Source organism: Oncorhynchus keta, chromosome 13 (assembly GCF_023373465.1).
Source record: "Oncorhynchus keta strain PuntledgeMale-10-30-2019 chromosome 13, Oket_V2, whole genome shotgun sequence".
In the NCBI taxonomy this organism is placed as follows: domain Eukaryota; kingdom Metazoa; phylum Chordata; class Actinopteri; order Salmoniformes; family Salmonidae; genus Oncorhynchus; species Oncorhynchus keta.
In genome coordinates, this window is record NC_068433.1 from 18,037,896 (window position 1) to 18,058,409 (window position 20,514).

At 40.4% G+C, this 20,514-nt stretch overlaps 2 protein-coding genes across 5 annotated transcripts in view; one reads left to right on the forward strand and one right to left on the reverse strand.

Annotated features, from left to right (window-relative positions):
* LOC118391978 (Kv channel-interacting protein 4-like) overlaps positions 1-17,035 on the forward strand; it is a 239,256-nt gene extending 222,221 nt beyond the window's left edge. For all 4 annotated transcript variants that reach the window (XM_052459510.1, XM_035783508.2, XM_035783507.2 and 1 more), the window contains 6 exons: positions 3,855-3,924; positions 8,918-8,988; positions 12,899-13,006; positions 13,258-13,362; positions 13,645-13,707; positions 13,817-17,035. In XM_052459510.1, the coding sequence (XP_052315470.1) occupies positions 3,855-3,924; positions 8,918-8,988; positions 12,899-13,006; positions 13,258-13,362; positions 13,645-13,707; positions 13,817-13,864 (465 nt within the window). In that variant the 3' untranslated portion in view covers positions 13,865-17,035. The remainder of the gene's footprint in view (positions 1-3,854; positions 3,925-8,917; positions 8,989-12,898; positions 13,007-13,257; positions 13,363-13,644; positions 13,708-13,816) is intronic.
* Positions 17,036-19,230: 2,195 nt separating this feature from the next.
* Positions 19,231-20,514, reverse strand: part of LOC118391979 (protein transport protein Sec24D-like) — a 28,658-nt gene continuing 27,374 nt past the window's right edge. The window contains exon 23 of the mRNA XM_035783509.2: positions 19,231-20,467. Within this exon, the coding sequence (XP_035639402.1) occupies positions 20,327-20,467 (141 nt within the window). The 3' untranslated portion in view covers positions 19,231-20,326. The remainder of the gene's footprint in view (positions 20,468-20,514) is intronic.

The window sequence follows — 20,514 nt, forward strand, 5'->3', positions numbered from 1 at the left end:
TTGCCTAGTAAGACCATCCTCAGAGGGGTAAGATGTTAACACCACAACACCCTTCATAGCTCCCTTACACTTAACTTTTGACAGAATCAGGTCACAAGACAGCGAAAAGAAAAACTGGACACAAACTTCATTCAAACTTTGTGTTCTCGCCTGCTTTCCAGGAAAATCGAGGTCTTCTTGACCTACAGGATACTCACAGGATAGTAAAAGGGGTTTATGAAACAACAAAGAACTAGCAACTCCCCTGCATTTCCCCTCGTTCCCCCAAAACCATGAGCCATCTGGGGACCCAAACACGTGGGTCCCAGGGTACTTACTACCCTACCCACCCAGGGTAAACTGTTCCTCCATCTCTCTTCTGCAGACTTGGTCATATCAGAGACCACCTGAGACAATTGAGTAGACGCTGAGGTGTAAAGTTACAGTATGCCTGGAGCGCACTCACTGGTAACTTTGGTGCAAACTTTTACAACTCAACCCCCTTGGTCTTGCGCCTGTTGTGCAAGGTTCTGAGGAGTTTTAGATGTTATTTGAGGGAAATTCTTGCCTGAAACGTGAATGCTCGTGGTAGGCTTTAGCTCAGTGGGGAAACACATTGACATTCATACACACAAACCGAGTGCTGATCTAATGCCCGCTGGTGTGATTTGCTACTTGACAAGGCATGCAAGCCCTGCCCTTGAAAAGTCTAAGGGTGCCACCTACCAGCTGTGTTTATGTAGTTGGTCCTGACCCACAAACATCGAAACAACAACTGTGACCCACACAATTATCACCCTTCACTCTCTCCATTGGAGTTGGATACAGTTTTGCATGCATGTACAAGTTCTATAAATCTTGTCAATATTTGTGTCGCCTATCATTAAGTGACCTTTTGTGGCCAATTAGCATTTTGTTTGTGCTAAGTCAATTGTGTTTGTGTCAAGTTCATCCAGTTTGCAATGCGATCATTTAAGTTAATTTTGTTTCTATCCACTTTTTTCATTGTTGTTTTGGGGTAATTGCGCCGCAGGGCCACCGTAGCAATGACATGTGTTGCCTCAGTAAATGAATACTCATTCATAACCATACGATACCAACCTGGAAAGCTACTACAACCACTACTTTATGTGGTCTTTACACTGTTCAACTTGATGGATTATTTCAACATTGCTCAGTCCCGTGTTTCATTTATTTAGTGGCCTTCCCTTTTTTTCTCATTATTATTTCACAATGGTCTTCTCTTTCCAAACACTGGGAGATGTATGGTATTATATACAGTAGACAGCTTGGGGTTGCATGAGTTGTGAGGTGGTGGTTTGTTACTATGCCGATAAATAACAATATTCATCCGGACCTTAGCTAACGAGGAAAACGACTGGACCTTCTCAAATAGTACTTTAGTAACCCTGCTAGAGGCTATATAAGGAACCATCCCCACATGCTTGACATTAATCTTGCACCTTTTACGGAGACGAAAGCTTTGTTAGTGTGAGCTGTGAATGTTCTCGAAAGCACATAGCTTAAGTGTTATCATTGTTATCAGCAGCCCAACAGTGGGTTGGTGAACCTTTAATGAGTGGCAGGTAGCCTAGTGGTTAAGAGTGTTGGGCCATTAACAGAAAGGTTGCTGGTTTGAATCCCTAAGCCAACTAAGGGAAATCTACCAATGTCTGCCAATGTGCCCTTGAGCATGACACGTAACCCTAATATCTCCTATAAGTTGCTGTGGTCTAAGAGCGTCTGCTAAATGACTACAATGTCAATGTAAATATGGTGTCTTGAGCTGGGAATCCATTCGTGTCCTTCTGATTTACTAAATGACAAACAAGTAATGAAGTTGTATGTATGTGCGCACACTGCAGGATTTATATTCTCGTTCTGTCTTGTACAGAGGCAAGATAAAAAAGGAAGTGTATGCTACTGTTCATTGTTTAACAACAAATGATTCATGTCAATGATTGATCTTTTTAGACTGTGTCCTTGGTGGATTTCTAAAGCAAAATTGATTTTATTCTCAGTATTCTACTCTGTAAGAAAAGTTATCTCTACTACCTTAACGCTAGCTCCAGAAGCCTACATGATAGGCTAATACAATTCTTAAGGGCTTCAATGTCAAACATTATAGATTTCCATTTAGCAGACAAGGGCAGATAGTGTATAGCTCTTTGACTTGAGGAAGGAGCCAAGCCTCATTTTTCTCTCAAATGACACCATTTTAAAAGCCCTCTGTATCTTCCTGTTTCCATTTTGGGTATAATGGTCGGTACACTTTTCCCCACGCTCACTCGAGGGCGTGGGCAGCAGGTAGCCTAGCGGTTAAGAGTGTTAGGCCGGTCGACGAGGTGAAAAATGTGTTGATGTGCCCTTGAACAAGTCACTTAAACCCTAGTTGCTCCGGTACATTGCTCTGGATAAGAGCAACTACTAAAAATGAAAGGTTGATAATGGCCAGCCAAATGCATCTGATATGCAAGCCATACTGTAGTTCTATGCAATTATGTGAAAAACGCATCCCACTGATTGCCAGTGTATTTGCAGGAAACACATTTCATAAACTCGTATAGTTTTTTTGGTTTCATTTGACCTTTGGCCCTCTTTCAGTACTGTGTGCGAGGGCTATGAAAGTGTGTGTTTTATCTGGTTGAAGCTTTTCCTAGTTTCATATAGGGAAGGATTAGAAAACACAGCCCAATAAGGCACAGTAACAGCATAATGTTCTTACCTTCACATAACTTATGGATATATTTTATTTTTCACTTTCAAGCCTAACCCCCCCCAGCTACAGTATCCTGGCATCCCGGGTCCCATTTACTGTAAATCAAGAAAACCACTGTCCAAATGCATGAATTGTGTTTAAAGAGAGTGTCGCCCAATGTTTTTATGTGCATTCACCTCACCTTGATATGGTCTCTCTTATGAAATCCTGCAACCCCATATTGCCTTGTCTGAGGGTCGATTCTTGTATTGAAAATGTGGGTAGTCAATTCCCTCATACCTTTGGGTTGAGAGATTGTCAGCACGGGTGAAATATTTTCCCCTGTGGCGAAAAATGCACTCCCAAAATTGATTGGCCGGGCCGTGTGAATGCTGGCTGGTAATAAGTCGATAATGAAAACAAGGCTTACCCGCCTCCAACACATCTCAATGCTGAGGTTTATGCGCTAACAACACTCTTCTCTGGATGTTTCTTTTTCTGAAAAGACTGGCTTTTGAAGAGTTGCATAAGAGTACTCATATAAATGTCTCTTAAGTTTACTGAATGGGGCCAGACGTCTACATCTTGGTAGCTTTAAAAAGGCCTCGGATGAGAAATTGGTCGGAGCTTGGCTTGCATTTTCCTTTGTTCTTGGATTTGGATGACATTGAATGGGCCATCTACTTTTTTACTCCAAAGCACTGAATGAAATCAGAGCCTTTTATGTATAGTTTCTCCCCATATACAGTGGAACGCTGAATCAACTGTATCGTGCCAATGAAAGGCTACGGCGGTCCTTTTCACATCAGTAGAAAGGATTGCTTTTATCACGTCTTGCAGCATAGGGTTGGCCATGTCAGAGGTTTTCTAGAGGCAAACTGGGAATACCTTGTTGGCCTGGAGAAAAGACCCTCTGTTCAAATCAACTAGCATTTTGAAAACATGTTTTAATTGAGAAACCTTTAAAGCTACAGTCCTTAGTTGCTACATCCATTTTTGGACATATAAATGAATGATAGATACCCATTGATTCTTGAAGAATATAACTTAGAAATGCCTCATGATATATGCCCCAAAATATAAGCTTGTTTTAAATGTGAACACATTGTATACCCTCAAAACATTAAGATTTCGAATGAATTATGGAATGATATTTCCTTTTTCCTTTTCTTTGCAGGAGTGCCCTAGCGGCGTGGTCAATGAAGACACCTTCAAAGTCATCTACTCCCAGTTCTTCCCACAGGGAGGTATGTTGACACATCTGGTGAGAATTGTTCTGCTTGACAAATGGCTCCCACCATCCATACTGCTTCAGGGCTGAAATCGTTAACCCTGGGTTGTGTTCAATATGCACAAAATGGGAGAAAAAGGCGTTGAAACAGAGAATGTACTACTTAAACTTCTCCACAAAGTTTGGTTGTTTTCCGTTTCAAAACACTTTCTGCTTTTTACCTATTGAACACGACCCTGGTTGGGGAAGCTTCTAGATCAGCTGGAGGCTCTTGTTACTTTTTAACTCTTTTACTGCATTCTGTAATCAACTTGATTAATTATCTCGAGCAATGTCTCCATTTTAGGCATAGGAGGCAGACAAAAAAGGTTTAAAAAAAGGTAATGAGAAGGAATATAAGAATATCGCATTACAAAATGGAAATCAAATAAAATCTAATTTTATTTGTCACTAAGTGTAGAAGTTAGTGAAATGCTTACTTACAAGCCAACAATGCAGTTAAGAAAAATAAATGCTTAGTAAAAAATAGATAAATAACAAATAATTCAAGAGCAGCAGTAAAATAGCAGTAGCAAGGCTACATACAGGGGGTACCGGTACAGAGTCAATGAGCGGGGGCAACGGTTAGTTGAGGTAATTGAGGTAATATGTACATGTAGGTAGAGTAAAAGTGACTATGCAAAGATAATAAACAGAGAGTAGCAGCAGCGTAAAAGAGGGGGGGACCATGTAAATTAGTCTGGGTAGCCATTTGATTAGCTATTCAGGAGTCTTATGGCTTAGGGGGGTAGAAAATGGAAGCCTTTTGGACCTAGACTTGGTGCTCCGGTAACGCTTGCTGTGCGGTAGCAGAGGGGAACAGTCTATTACTAGGGTGGCTGGAGTCTTTGACAATTTTTAGGGCCTTCCTCTGACACGGGAAGCTTGGCCCCAGTGATGTACTAGGCCGTATGCACTACCCTCAGTAAAGGCTTGCGGTCGGAGGCCGAGCAGTTGCCATACCAGGCAGTGATGCAACCATGCTCTTGATGGTGCATCTGTAGAACTTTTTGAGGATCTGAGGACCCATGCCAAATCTTTTCAGTCTCCTGAGGGGGAATAGGCATGTGTTTGAACCATGATATTTTGATGGTGATGTGGACACCAAGGAACTTGAATCTCTCAATCTGCTCCACTACAGCCCTGTCGGTGAGAATGGGGGTGTGCTCGGTCCTCCTTTTCCTGTAGTCCACAATCATCTCTTGTTTTGATCACATTGAAGGAGAGGTTGTTTTCCTGGCACCCCACGGTCAGGTTTCTGCCCTCGTCCCTATAGGCTGTCTCATCGTTGTTGCTGATCAGTCCTACCACAGTTGTCTCGTCTGCAAAATTAATGATGGTGTTGGAGTCGTGCCTGGCCCTGCAGTCATGAGTGAACAGGGAGTACAGGAGGGGACTGAGCACGCACCCCTGGGGGGCCCCCGTGTTGAGGATCAGCGTGGCAGATATGTTGTTACCTACCCTTACCACCTGGGGGTGGCATGTCAGGAAGTCCAGGATCCAGTTGCAGAGGGAGGTGTTTAGTCCCAGGGTCCTTACATTAGTGATGAGCTTTGAGGGCACTATGGTGTTGAACGCTGAGCTGTAGTCAATGAATAGCATCCTCACATAAGTGATCCTTTTGTCCAGGTGGGAAAGGGAAGTGTGGAGTGCAATAGCGATTGCATCATCTGTGGATCTGTTGGGGCGGTATGCAAATTGGAGTGGGTCTGGGGTTTCTGGGATAATGGTGTTGATGTGAGCCATGACCTGCTCAGGCCAGAAAATCCTCAAGACTTCCTTACTATTAGATTTCATGCACCAGCTTTTGTTTACAAATATACACAGACCGCCACACCTTGTCTTACCGGAGGCGGCTGTTCTACCTTGTCGATGCAGCGTAAACCCCGCCAGCTGTACGTTATTCATGTTGTCGTTCAGCCACGACTCGGTGAAACATAAAATATTAGTTATTTAATGTCACGTTGTCAGGATATTCGTGATCGTAGCTCATCTATTTTGTTATCCAATGATTGTATGTTGGCTAATAGGACTGATGGTAGAGGCAGATTACTCATTCGCCGTCGGATCCTAACGAGGCACCCCGACCTACGTCCCCGATGTCTCCGTCTCTTTCTCACGCGAATCACAGGGATTTGGGCCTTGTCTGGTGTCTGAAGTAAATCCTTCGCATCCGCTTCGTTAAAGAAAAAATATATTTCCAGTGAGTAATCGCTGTACCGATATCTATAAGCTCTTTTCGGTTATAAGAGATGGTGGCAGAAACATTATATACAAAATAAGTTGCAAATAACGCAAAAAAACAAACAAACAATCGCACAATTGGTGATGAAACCGTAAAATGGCAGCCATCTCCTCCGGCGCCATTATATCTGAAGAACGTTTCATGTTTTTCTTTCGTTTTTGCTGTTTTATCCGGGTCGTTCTTAAATTACGGTGGCGCTTGGGCAAGACATTGTGGAAAATTCACTTAATTTTTCTAGATTGTTTATTTATTTAAAATGTATTTGGGTCATTCTTCCCATTCTAAATCAACTAATATGGTAGCTTAATGACTTTAAATTATGTTTATCATTATGATAACATTGTACCAGTAGGAGTAGTAACACCAATGATGGTAACACCAATGAGACATTTTTGGTTAACAAGGAATTTCTGTAATGGAGGCCACAAATTCTCAAATCTATGGTCATCAAACCTTTAAAAATAATTTACTAAAGAGATATGATTAATAATTTTGCTCACAATGTTATTTCCCTTAATCTAAGTTGAGTAACACCAAGTAACACTGGATTTAGACACCAAATTATCAATAATAATAGATAGATATCGCGAAATCCCCAAAAACACGTCACCAGTGGGACAAGCCAATTCGCTAGCCCCCAGTAGTTTCTACAATGCATACAAATATATATTTTGCAGTATAAAGGACTTATATGCATATGTTTTCTTATTAAACAACAGTTAAATAAATGACAACATACATGTTCCATTGTAAGTGTTTTTTCATTGTGTCAAAGTCAAGGGACAGCATTTACCAATGCAATTCAAGAATGACCCATCCCTTACTGACTAGGAATAGGGGGTGCTTAGTCCATTTTATAATGAGGTTTTCCTTTGGCCGGACCAAATGTGCTTTTGCTTTTGATTATCCAGTGGAATTGGGTCATTGGAATTGGTCTACCTGGAAAAAGAGGGGTTTGGGTTCTTGGAAATAAGCGCCTGGACTTTCTATGGCATATCGATATTCAGTTCATTTAGAGTTCACACTGCCCTGAGGTAATATTTTTCTACTCTGAAGTTCTCCCCCGGATTCTAATTCACACATGATGTTTTTAAAAAGCCCCCTAAAAGACACCGTATCAAATAAGACAAATGACGAACAACACTGGCGAATGTGTCCCCCCAATTCAGTTTTATATGATGTCTCCATAACCACATGGCTCTGGTTGCGCTTCATTACAGCAAGAGAGACCAAACTCTGTGTGAACTCTGAGGATATGGCTAGATCTGTCGACCGCTGTACAACACACATCTTCATTTATTTTACAATAAAATAGTACAAGAGCCTATAGTACGTTAGAAACCTAATCAAAATAGCGTTTCTATACAACCTGTATGTACATAACAGTAGTGTGTGGCAGACAAAACTCACACAAAGATCCATTCTCCTCTACAGTATCTCTTTGCTGTATTCTTTGACAGTCTCTCTGGTCATGGTTTTTAAAAGTTATGAAATCTCATGTAGTCTAGAATCCAACTTTGCTGTGGCCGGGGATGTGGAAGCTGTAGGCATGGAGAGCATTAGGCCCACTCGATTTAGCCACAGATCTCCCGGTCCGCTGGGTAGGTAGAGTTGGTCTTTTCAGACAAACTAAAATGGTTCAAAATGGGAACACTTTGTGGACCCGGTGCGCAGGGCTTCTGAATCAAGTGCACCTACCGGCAATAGCGCAACACAAACAAATAAAAAAAGGAGAGCAAGCCTTTATGGTTGGCTTTTCTACAGACATTTTTGGTGATCGACTAGGAATGCCTTGAAGATTGACCAGTGGATCGTGATCGACTGGTTGGTGACCACTGATATCATAGATGTTACAGTATGTCTCTTATTATAAACCGGGTGGTTCGAGCCCTGAATGCTGATTGGCTGACAGCAGTGGTATATCAGACCACGGGTATGACGAAACATTTATTTTTACTGCTCTACTTACATTGGTCCCCGTTTTATAATAGCAATAAGGCACCTCAGGGGTTTGTGGTATACGGCCAATATACCACGGCTAAGGGATGTGTCCGGGCACTCCGCGTTGCGTTGTGCTTAAGAACAGCCCTTAGCCATGGTGTATTGGCCATACTCCAGACCCCCTCTGGCCTTATTGCTTAATTGACCAATGTAAAAGGATGGATTTCCTGTTAAGAAGCAATGTAACATTGTGATGTCGTTGTATAGCTTGTTTTTTTTGTGCTCCCTTTGTTTCTATGACACTAGCTGGAGCCCTTTCTGATAGTGTCCCTTGTGTTTGGTGGACTAACATCTGTATTATACAGCTCAACAAAAGGAACTCAAGACTGACACTTCCATCTTTACAACAAGAGGACAAGTACACGCACACACACACACACACACGCGCTTCTGTTTATGCTGTCTGAAGATATTTGAGGATTACCCCTGTTCCAACCGCAACATGTGTGAAGAACAGTCTTTGTTATTCTTGCCGTGAGAATGAAAGGGAGCGATAACACATCTCACTTAAAGGCGTGCAACTGTGAAAGCAAGAAAGAAAAATGAATCCAAACTCTTTCTACTCTGTTTTCTGTGTACTTGGGATGGATTTTATGTTGAACAGTGGAATAAAACATTTGAAAATGTCTATCTGGAACCACTGTGGGCCTGTATCGTCGGTCTAAATTGAGGCTGTGACTGGTCACCACTATGTTTGACTGAGGCTGTGTGTCTCTCATTTCAGACGCGTCGATGTATGCACATTTTCTGTTCAACGCCTTTGACACGGATAAAGATGGATCTGTGAGTTTTGAGGTAAGCTTGTGTATCCTTCTTCAGATCCTATTCCTTTGACTGACACCATGCCAGCTGCACCACAGCGGCCCCAGCATCTCCTACACCCCCCCAGTTTTTAGCTCACAAAATATATTTTTTTCATTAGATTAACAAAACAATTGGATGTTCTGAGTCCATGTTAATGCAAAAATCACATCAAAAACAATATTTTAGGGTGATTCTTGAGTGTTATTTTGATTGTGCACCTAGCGAGAGAGGACTGTGTTTGTCTAGCGATGTTTCTGGTCGTCACTATCTGGGCAAGTGGCAAAGTTATAAACCCTGCCTATTTCTACAATTTATCTTCTTAAAATCAAATTTTAAACCTAACCCTAACCACACTGCTAACCTTATGCTTAATCCTAACCTGAAATTAAAACCAAAAAGAAAATGTGTTTTTTCATTATTTTTGACAATATAGCCAATTTTGACTGCCACTTACCCATCTACTGGGAACCAATGTTGTCGTAGGCTACTACGATGGCAGAGTTTGCCAACCAAATCCTCACCCGATTCATACAAATAATAATCATGATATCATTCTGCCAGGTAGGTGTACTTAACATTTAATTCAAAATGTTTTTGGGAAAGCCTTTCAATCTAATCATAAGACAGTTGCAGTATCATAAGTAGGCCTAGCCGATCGCTAACTGACTACACCGTAGTTAAACCTGCATGCATGCACGCACACACAAGAAGACTGATGTTGCAATATTTTTTATGGAAGATGAGAAACTTGTGCAAATGAATGAATTGTAATTGTGTGTTCAATAGGCTTACAGTAGCTAATTATTTTCTAGCCTAACTAGGCTGCATACTAGCCTACATATGCAAATGCCTGTCTGATATATGCCCCCCCCATCATTAGGCCTATAATTATTAGGCAACATATGCAGCCAAAACATCAAGGAACTCAGTATACATCTATCAGTGTGTGTGTGTGTCTCTGTTTTCTACCTCCACTGTATTGTCCTACGTTCCTTTGAGTGCAGTTTAACTGTGTGTGTGCCTTGAGTCAGGTTCTTTGTTTGTCATCATCCTTATTAACTCATCTAACGGCCTCTCCCTCGCAATCCTTCCTCTCTTTTGCTTCTTTAGTTCCGCTATTTTACAAAACATGGGCCTTATCTGTCAATTTGGTATCCCAGATTTTGCTGCAACGGACTCAAAAGCTTTTTCTTTTTTTCCCTGCACAACCTTTTTACTGGTCATTTCATTTTTTACCTTTCGGTAGGAACGGCCTGGCAAATTGATGGCGGTTTTGACTTTGAACTTAACCAGACCGGCCCATCTTGGTAGGGGGGGCATTTCTCACTGTATCTGCCCAATAGAGAAAGCTGATAGATTATGCCAACAGAGAAAAAAGAAAAGGCTACTACAAAAATATATTAACAGGCTCATCAGCAGCTGGCTGTGCCGCTCTCTTTTCACTGTCCAAAAAAATGGTTCAGCCCATCTGGCATCTGCCAGATTTGCCAGACGACCAATCCGCCCCTGATGACATCCCTGACATCACTCTCTGAAGTATAATGACCTAGATACATTTCTCATTTGATATTTGGTTCTATAGTGTTACTCTTGTTGGAACACTCAGTCTTGACCAGTGTCGGTCAATCATGGTACTGGAGACATACAGGGTGTACAGGCTTTTAATTTCAATCTAGTCTTGACACCCATTTAACTTAAAGGCTTTGTTGATGACTTGAGTAGGGTGGGCTAATGCTGAGCTACAACAATAGCCTGCACACCCTGCTAGTCTTCAGGACCAGAATTGACAGGATACAAGATATACAGTGTCTTCAGAAAGTATTCACACCCCTTGACTTTTTCCACATTTTGTGTTGCAAAGTGGGATTAAAATGTATTTAAATGCTATTTTCTGTCAACAATGTACACAAAATACTAATGTCAAAGTTGAAGAAGAATTTTAACATTAGTAAAAAATAAAAATTAAAAATTAAAATAAAACGGTCGCTAATAAGTATTCAACCACCTGAGTTAATACATGTTGCAATCACCTTTGGCAGCGATTACATCTGTTAGTCTTTCTGGGTAAACCACTTAAGAGCTTTCCACACCTGGATTGTGCATCATTTGCCCATTATTCTTTTCAAAATTCTTCAAGCTCTGTCAATTTGTTTGTTGATCATTGCCAGACAACCATTTTCAGGTCTTGCCATAGATTTTCAAGCAGATTTAAGTTAAAACTGTAACTCTGCCAATCAGGAACATTCACTGTCTTCTTGGTAAACAACTCCAGTGTAGATTTGGCCTTGATTTTTAGATTATTGTCAAAAAGTCAATTGCTGTGCCACATTTTTTGCAGTATTACTTTAGTGCCTTATTGCAAACAGGATGCATGTTTTGGAATATTTGTATTCTGTACAGGCTTCCTTCTTTTCACTTTGTCCTTTAGGTTAGTATTGTGAAGCAACTACAATGTTATTGATCCGCCATATGGGACTGCCAATCATGACCAGATGTGATGCAGCCTTCTTTGCAATGCATTGGAAAACCTCCCTGATCTTTGTGGTTGAAAATGTTTGAAATTCAATGCTCGACTGAGGGACCTTACAGATAATTGTGTGTGTCAGGTATAGAGATGAGGCAGTCTTTTAAAAAAAATCATGTTTGCAACTTATGTGACTTAAAAAAAATATATACTCCTGAACTTATGTAGGCTTGCTATAACAAAAGGGTTGAATTCCTATTGACTCGAGATGTTTCAGCTCTTTAAATGTTTTATTCATTTATAAAAACAAACAAAAACACATTGTGGAGTATTGTGTAGCCAGGCCAGTGACACAAAATGTAAATGTAATTAGTCTTCAATTCAGGCTGTAACACAACAACATTTGGAAAAGTCAAAGGGTGTAAATACTTTCTGAAGGCACTGTCTAAGTATATATATATATTTATTATCTTTATATACTGTATCTCAATGGAACATTCCAGGTTAAATCATCTATTTTACAATACATATTTTAATATAGAATGTACAATTGTGGAGATTTCTTACATCAGTCTCTGAGAGTATGTGTGTCGTCTCAATCCTCTCCTAGTTACCTACACCGTTGCCCTAGGAGCATTTGACAGAAGTTGATACAAAAAATTGAACATTCCAAGGTTGTTAGAAGCTTCATACCCACAAGACACATGCTAACCGTGAAACTTCACTTAATTTGAATGGAGTCCAAATGGATTCCCCCCAGCATACATATAATTAACATTAATGAAGTGAATAATCTTGCTTATTAGGATAGAAAAGTTGTCTTTGCTCATCACCCGAGTTATCTGGTGTTACAAAAACACGGTGCGTTCTTCTGTCCAAGAGTACTGTATCACACTCAAAGCTATTTTGTAGGGATCCCAAAGCATCTCTACAAATCAAACAATGTGCATTATTTATTATCTATGTTTCTGCACCCCAAGGATATAATGTGTGTTCATTTGTTTTTTTTGGGGGGGGGGAAGAATATTGTTGTAAAGAATCATACTGATGAATGTGTTATGGGTGGCAGTAGCCTATCAGTTAAGAGCATTGGGGCAGTATCCGAAAGGTTGCTGGTTCAAATCCCAGCGGGGTATGTGCCCTTGAGCAAGGCACTTGACACCAATTGCTCCTCTGGATAAGAGTGTCTGCTAGAGGATTTAAATGTTATATATTTTAGACTAGATACTTCAATCACTTAGATATGATAACCGGACCAAGTTCAATTCAATTTCCGTATCACTTAGATATGGTAACCAAAAAGAGTTCAGTTCAAGTTCATTCTTTGTACCTGAGTAGAAATGTCTGTTACCAGTATCATATCAACCCATTAAGGCTTCATAGATATTTCTGATATGTTTTTGGTACAATTTCCAATAGTTTGTGTTTCTACTGCAGGACTTTGTTATGGGCCTCTCTATCCTCCTCCGAGGCTCAGTCCAGGAGAAGCTCAACTGGGCGTTCAATCTGTATGATATTAATAAGGACGGACATATTACTAAAGAGGTACATACAATCAGTGTCGCAACTCGCTGTCTATATGACGTTAATTGAGTTACTTATTGATGTCTATAAATAGGAATAAAATACTGACCTAGTAATTGGTGATACTTTGCTTTATGTAGAAGTAAAGCATGACATATCTTTACATTTTGGTCAACCAGTCTAATGATATTTAAAAAGGATCCTCGTCTTTTCTTCACCTGGTCTTTTATACAGTGTACTTGTCAACCTTATCTTTACTCTCTGTTTAACAGGAAATGCTTGACATCATGAAGGCCATCTATGACATGATGGGGAAATGCACACATCCCCTACTCAAAGACGATACCCCTCGACAACATGTGGAGATATTTTTTCAGGTGTGTGTTTTTTTTTAAGTGCCATACATTGTTGCCAAAATGTGCATATTGCATTCACCATCATCATCAGCATGTATTGTATGGACCAATAGTCCAATGCTTGTCATATTTAAATACAAGTTACATTAAAGTACAATGGCATTTGTTATGTGACATGAAAATAACTATTTACCATCTTTCGAATTAGTTCATCCATGTGTACTATTACAATATACATATTTTGCATTGCCTTCCCAACCTCTGACGTTCCTGACGAACCTCTCGGATGTTCCTGACCAACAGAAGATGGATAAAAATAAGGATGGTGTTGTAACCATAGACGAGTTTATTGACTGCTGCCAAAATGTGAGTTATTTCCGCCGCCTTCTCTGCAATTGCATCACACATAATACAGTATTTAGTACCTCTGGTATACATTTTCAGTGAAGTCTGAGTTCCTCTCTTTGTCCACCAGGATGAGAACATCATGAGGTCGATGCAGCTCTTTGAAAACGTAATTTAACTCGTGGCTGACTTGGAGAGCTCTGGACTCGACTATCAACAGACACCAACCAACAACCGGCATACGCCGCAATGGACCACACAAATCATACATGTAAATGGTATGAAACATTCTGGAATAACTGTAAAAAAAAAAAAAAAAAAAATTGATCTTTACAATCTTTACAATTTGAGTTTTGTGGTTTGATTAAGTAGATTGAACTCTTCAAATCTCCTGTGTACAAAGACACACATATCTTAACAGCTGTGCTGCAGTCACCATTTACAGTATCTACAGTACAGGAATCCAGCAAACTGGGTCATCACTGTTTCACACAGACACAAAATAATGAACCCCGCCTATTTCTAAGATGTATCTTCTTAAAATTGTATTCCAAACTTTAACCCTGATTTTATACCAAACCTTAAATTAAAACCAAAATGCAAATGTTTTGTTTTCATTAATTTTTACGATATTGCATTTGTGCCTGTGTTATCTAGTGGAAACCAGCAAAATGTGTTATCTTATGCCACTGCCTTTGAACAGATGCACAACAATGAGCCTGGAAGGTGAAAGTTTGTATGATGAATAGTGACATAACTGTATGCTGAAATCAGGCTCAGAATTCCAGAATGTTCCTAACCACTGAGGTTTTTCAGCCACCACGGTCCATCCTTTGCTCTCCCAGCACTCAAGTAAAATAGACTTAACATTGTACCATTTAAAAAAAAAAGTGTATATACTCTAAGAATCTATGTGGAACTTTCAACTTTGTTCATGCTTACTTGCCAACTAAAATGAGACGATGCACTGCACGTTGAATTCGATGACGAGTCTGGACGGTGAAAAGTATCATTAGAAGCACACAGGTAGCTGTTACTTACATTGAGTATGCGATTAGGAGAAACAATTATCTTGCCACAAGATTATGCTGCTTTTAAATGTACTGTATTTTATTTGACCGTACATGTCTGTATTCCCCATGTGTCCTGTTGACTTGCTTTCATTCATGTTTCAAATAACAATTTTGCAGGTTACACTGGTATGTTGGATTTTAATTATATAGATATGATATATGGTAGATCTGCTAGTCAATGTACAAAGGGATAGTCAGGTGGACAGTATTAAGCAGAAGCTCACTCTTGGGGGGGAAATGATGGCCTTTTTGAATATGCAAGTTTATCACTGTCCTTTGCAGAGGGTCACTGGGGTGAAGCTATACAAGCAATTTGGAATCTGTCATACTTTGGTTTTGAGAGGTAGATCTGTTGCCCTGTCCAGAAACAACCCCTATCCCCAACTATCTTGACAATAAAAAATGTAAAATAAAAAAAAAACATTATTTCACCTTTATTTAACCAGGTAGACTGGTTGAGAACAAGTTCTCATTGACAACTGTGCCCTGGCCAAGATAAAGCAAAGCAGTGTGACACAAATAACAACACATAGATACACATGGAATAAACAAACATACAGTCGACAATACAATAGAAAAAGTCTATATAGGGAGGTAAGGCAATAAATAGGCCATAGTGGCAAAATAATTACAATATAGCAATTAAACACTGGAATGATAGTGGAGGATTGGACAGGTGGAAACAACATGGTGATAATTCCACTCAGCCTATCAGAGGGCAAGGTGGAGCTATGGCCATATTGCTTAAATATACTCAGTGTAGGGCTTGTTTCTGGACAGGACCTGTGTTTTCCTTCATCTTGTTTGTGACGTGTCCAGTTTCCCTGCATATGAGGATTGATTGGCCCCTGCGGTCTCTGATTAGAGTCCTGATTGGCTCCAATCATGCTCAGGGACAGAGCATGCTGGGTAGCAGATGGGGCCCCTCCCTCCCCAATATCACTACTTACAGGATGATTCTGCTCCAAAACCCTACTTTATTGCCCATCCCTAAATTAAAAGTTTGAGGAAAGCAATGTGGACATGAGCAAGGACGTATCTGCAGTATTTTGCATATTCTTTTTCCTTAATTGGCAATAACTTATTTATCCATGTAAATGTACCCCTGGGAATGTGTTCTGGAGTTCACCAGAAGAAGCATAGTCTAGGGAAATGACTTGTTTGTGTACCTAGCTTGATCTTATTTGACCAAGGATGTTGTTCAGTGGGCTAATTATCTCCTTAAAACATGGGTCGATTTAAGTAAGGCACAGCTACTTGGACAAGTCCAGGTTTCACCATCTCAAAACGTGTTCTCCCCATTGAACGTGTCTCTGGCTAAGAAAGTGACTTCTGGCAATCTGTTATTCAACCTTACATCCTAATGTATTTAAATCCATCATAATAGCATGAGGTGCATGAGGGTAGTAATTGGGTGCTCTTGAGTTCAGATTTTATTGCACTCAATCTGATCTTGGAAAATGAATTGATTGAACAAAGCCTGTTAAAACCTTCACAGATATATGCACAGGACTTAAATGGTATTTATTTTCTTACACAATGTACCAATGTTATTAGCTTATTTGAGTAGCCTCTGTGTGATAAGTTTGTGGCTTGGATCCATTACAAAATGTTACAATAATGCCACCTTGTGGTACTCTGAGCCTACCACTTGGTTCAAAGAAATAATGTACTTTGAAATATTGGCAATTCAGGGATGCAGACGCTGCCAAGATTTAAAAAAAAATCCCACACCCATTCAAATAACTTGCAATGGAGTCACGTTGTTACTCCAATCCTGAAAAAAACTAGTTGAGTTGAGAAGCATTAAACACATTAGGTAAAACATTGACTTGAATCGTATTTTGAAATAGAAGTGCTGTATATTTTCCTCGAAGGACCTCTATAAAATGTTAAGGAACTATGTTCCTCTTTCACTCAATACAATATGCCATTTTGATGGCCCTTTTAATCCAAAGCGATTTAGTCGTGCACGTTTCACGTTTGGGTGGTCCCGGGAATCAAACCCACTACCCTGGCATTACAAGTGCCATGCTTTGAGCTACAGAGGACCACTCTAAAAATGTAGGAAGGAAAGACTCATCTTTCTGCCATTTAGCTACATCTAGGAAACTGCTATCCAAGATAGTGTAGGTTTAATTTGTGCAGACCCATATAGGATTAGAAGGGTGATATAAAGGACCTTAAGCTGCACTGGACATTTAAGATGTACAGTTGTCTTTGTGATTAGGTGAGTGCATTTTATAAGAGAGATTCAATAAACTAGTTTGAATGTTCATGTCCCCTGTGTTCAGATATTTCATGTGGTTGTGTCACTGTGGTGTGTAGTTATGTTCAATGTTCCCTCCCAAAAAATGTCACAGAGAAAGTTTCAGATCTGCTGAGCTCAAACTTGAACTTTGAAAATCCTGCCGTGCGTTTACTGTGAACAATAAGGCTGTACCCGCTTTAAGTCAGTTTTAACCGTGACCAAGTTGGCTACTGTGGCTATATTATCATAATTTAGGCCTACCAGTGTGGCCTTGTCAAAAACAATGGAAGAAAACACATCCCACATGCTCCGGGCATGTGCTGACCAACTGGCAGGTGTCTTCACTGACATTTTCAACATGTCCTTGATTGAGTCTGTAATAACATGTTTCAAGCAGTCCATTCCCTGTGCCCAAGAACACAAAGGCAACCTGCATAAATGACTACAGACACGTAGCGCTTACTTCTGTAGCCATTAAGTGCTTTGAAAGGCTGGTAATGGCTCACATCAACACCATTATCCCAGAAACCCTAGACCCACTCCAATTTGCATACCGCCCAAACAGATCCACAGAAGATGCAATCTCTATTGCACTCCACACTGCCCTTTCCCACTTGGACAAAAGGAACACCTATGTGAGAATGCCGTTCATTGACTACAGCTCAGCGTTCAACACCATAGTACCCTCAAAGCTCATCACCAAGCTAAGGATCCTGGGACTAAACACCTCCCTCTGCAACTGGATCCTGGACTTCCTGACAGGTCACCCCCAGGTGGTGAGGATAGGTAGCAACACATCTGCCACACTGATCCTCAACACTGGAGCTCCCCAGGGGTGCGTGCTCAGTCCCCTCCTGTACTCCCTGCTCACCCACGACTGCATGGCCAGGCACGACTCCAACACCATCATTAAGTTTGCTGATAACACAACAGTGGCAGGCCTGATCACCGACAACGATGAGACAGCCTATAGGGAGGAGGTCACAGACCTGGCCGGGTGGTGCCAGAATAACAACCTATCCCTCAACGTAACCAAGACTAAGGAGATGATTGTGGACTACAGGAAAAGGAGCACCGAGCACGTCCCCATTCTCATCGACGGGGCTGTAGTGGAGCAGGATGAGAGCTTCAAATTCCTTGGTGTCCACATCAACAATGTGGTCATAGTCACTTTAACGATACCTACATGTACATACTACCTCAATAAGCCTGACTAACAGGTGTCTGTATATAGCCTTGCTACTCTTTTTTCAAATGTCTTTTTACTGTTATTTTATTTCTTTACCTACCTACACACACACACACCTTTTTCTTTCTCTCACCATTGGTTAGAGCCTGTAATTAAGCATTTCACTGTAAGGTTGTATTCGGCGAACGTGACAAACTTTGATTTGATTTTAACATGGAAATAGTTGAAGGTGAAACTGTGTAATAATCATGCAGTTCAATCAGCTTCTTGATAAGCCACACCTGTCTGGTGGATGGATTTTCTTGGCAAAGGGGAAATGCTCACTAACAAATAAGCCTGTTGTACGTATGGAACATTTCGCCACAACGAATCATGGGACCAACACTTTACATGTTGCGTTTCTTTGTTCAGTATATTTGAGGCAGTCAAATGAAACTGTATCCTATATCACTTAATGTATTTTACATCTTAGTCTGGCATAGAAGTAAAAAACAAAAACACTTTTTTGGGGGATCTGTACTTTACTATTTATATTGACTTACCTCACTAAATTCCTAAAGATAATTATGTACTTTTTACTCCGTACATTTTCCCTAACACCCAAAAGTACTTAGTTTGAATGCTTTGCAGGACAAGAAAATGGTCTAATTCACACACTTAAACAGAACATCCCTACTGCCTTTGATCTGGTGGAAATTGTGTCCGAGTTCCCCACCCCATCTCACCGATCTCCCCACCCATCTCACCCATCTCAGCTCCTGGCTCTCCGTAAAGAAAATAGTTCCATCCGGTAGGCTTAATAAGTTATTTGATGTGATTCATACTTTCACTTTTGATCAAGTATATTTAAAACCAAATACTTTTAGACTTACTCAGATGTTACCGGGTGACTTTGCCCTTTTACTTGAGTCTTTATTGATGTATCTTTACTTTGCAAGTATGACAATTTGGTACTTTTTCAAACACAGCTCAACAAGATTGTTAGTGAGAATTTTCAATGGAAATAAGACAAGCACATAACTTCTCAAAAGCTTGATGTAGTCAGGAATTTAATCAAAAACAATATTTTTTATATAGATATATAGGCTTTAGGCTCAGAATCTACTCCAAGGCCCCTTCACTCGAATACATCCATTCAAGTTACGCCACTGTTTTCCCATCTCTGCACCACAATTGCTAGGTATGACCTGAGATATGTTTGCATACAAACCTTAGATTGAAATCTGTATCTCACTGGAATAGACTAATGGCCTATATTTACAACAAACAAATTAAGGCAGATTGAACTGGCACAGGAACTCCATTTCCCCCAAAACCTCCTCCTCGCATACAAACAACCAATAATTGACTTTATATATTGAAGTAATGATAATGCCAGTAAATGAGACATAAGCAGTAACTTGAAGAGAAAAACCAAGGTATACAATTGGAATTAAGAGTGGAATGTTTCATCTCATCTTTACAGAAATTATTTGGGTTATTTTTCCCCATGTTTGTCAGTGAGTTGTCACTGGATTTGGCCTTGATTCAATAATCTAGCTAGGAATTTCTCTCCATACCTGAGCGGAATGGAAAAACAATGGAATCCAATTACTAATGGTAAAGTGAGCCATTAATTTAATAGCCACGGCACCAATTTTCAGTCATGGCAACCAGATGTTTATTCCAACCCATGTGACTAAATTACCATTTGATGCTGTGAAATTCTGTCAACTCTTCCCTAATGAGAAATTGTGACAAGGAATGTATGTGCTTAACAGACATTGGCAATAAAAAAGCTAAATATACACTATTAAAAATTGGGTTTACTCAATAGTGAAACCAACTGTCTGTTGCAAATGTGGTCCGGAGGGCCTAATGTGTCCCGAATCCCAACAATTCCTTTTACAACCATTGGCCAATTTACATAGAAATCAGTTCATTGTTAATGTACATAAATTCTGCTGACTTAAAGTCAGACTGACTCATATGTAGACAAATGTACAATGCAAACTGGAGCACAGATCCTGATACTGACAGATATGAGAGAGAACGGTAGTCCTGTAGGTTTGTGTGGAATAAGGGGTTAAAGAGTTGTTGGAAAGGCAGCTATGGACTCTGTAAGAGGTGATATCCAGGGAAGGGGGGTTAAGTGAGGACTTGTCTGATCTCGCAGTGGACGTAGCACAGGAAGTCCATGTAGGAGGCTCCACCATGGGGCCCCTTGTCCTCCACCAGGTGCTGGCGGAACAGCATCTCAGACCGGTCTTTCTGCTTCACGATCAGAAGCTATACACAGGAACACAGTCAACTTAGGACCTTACCCCAACTCCAGT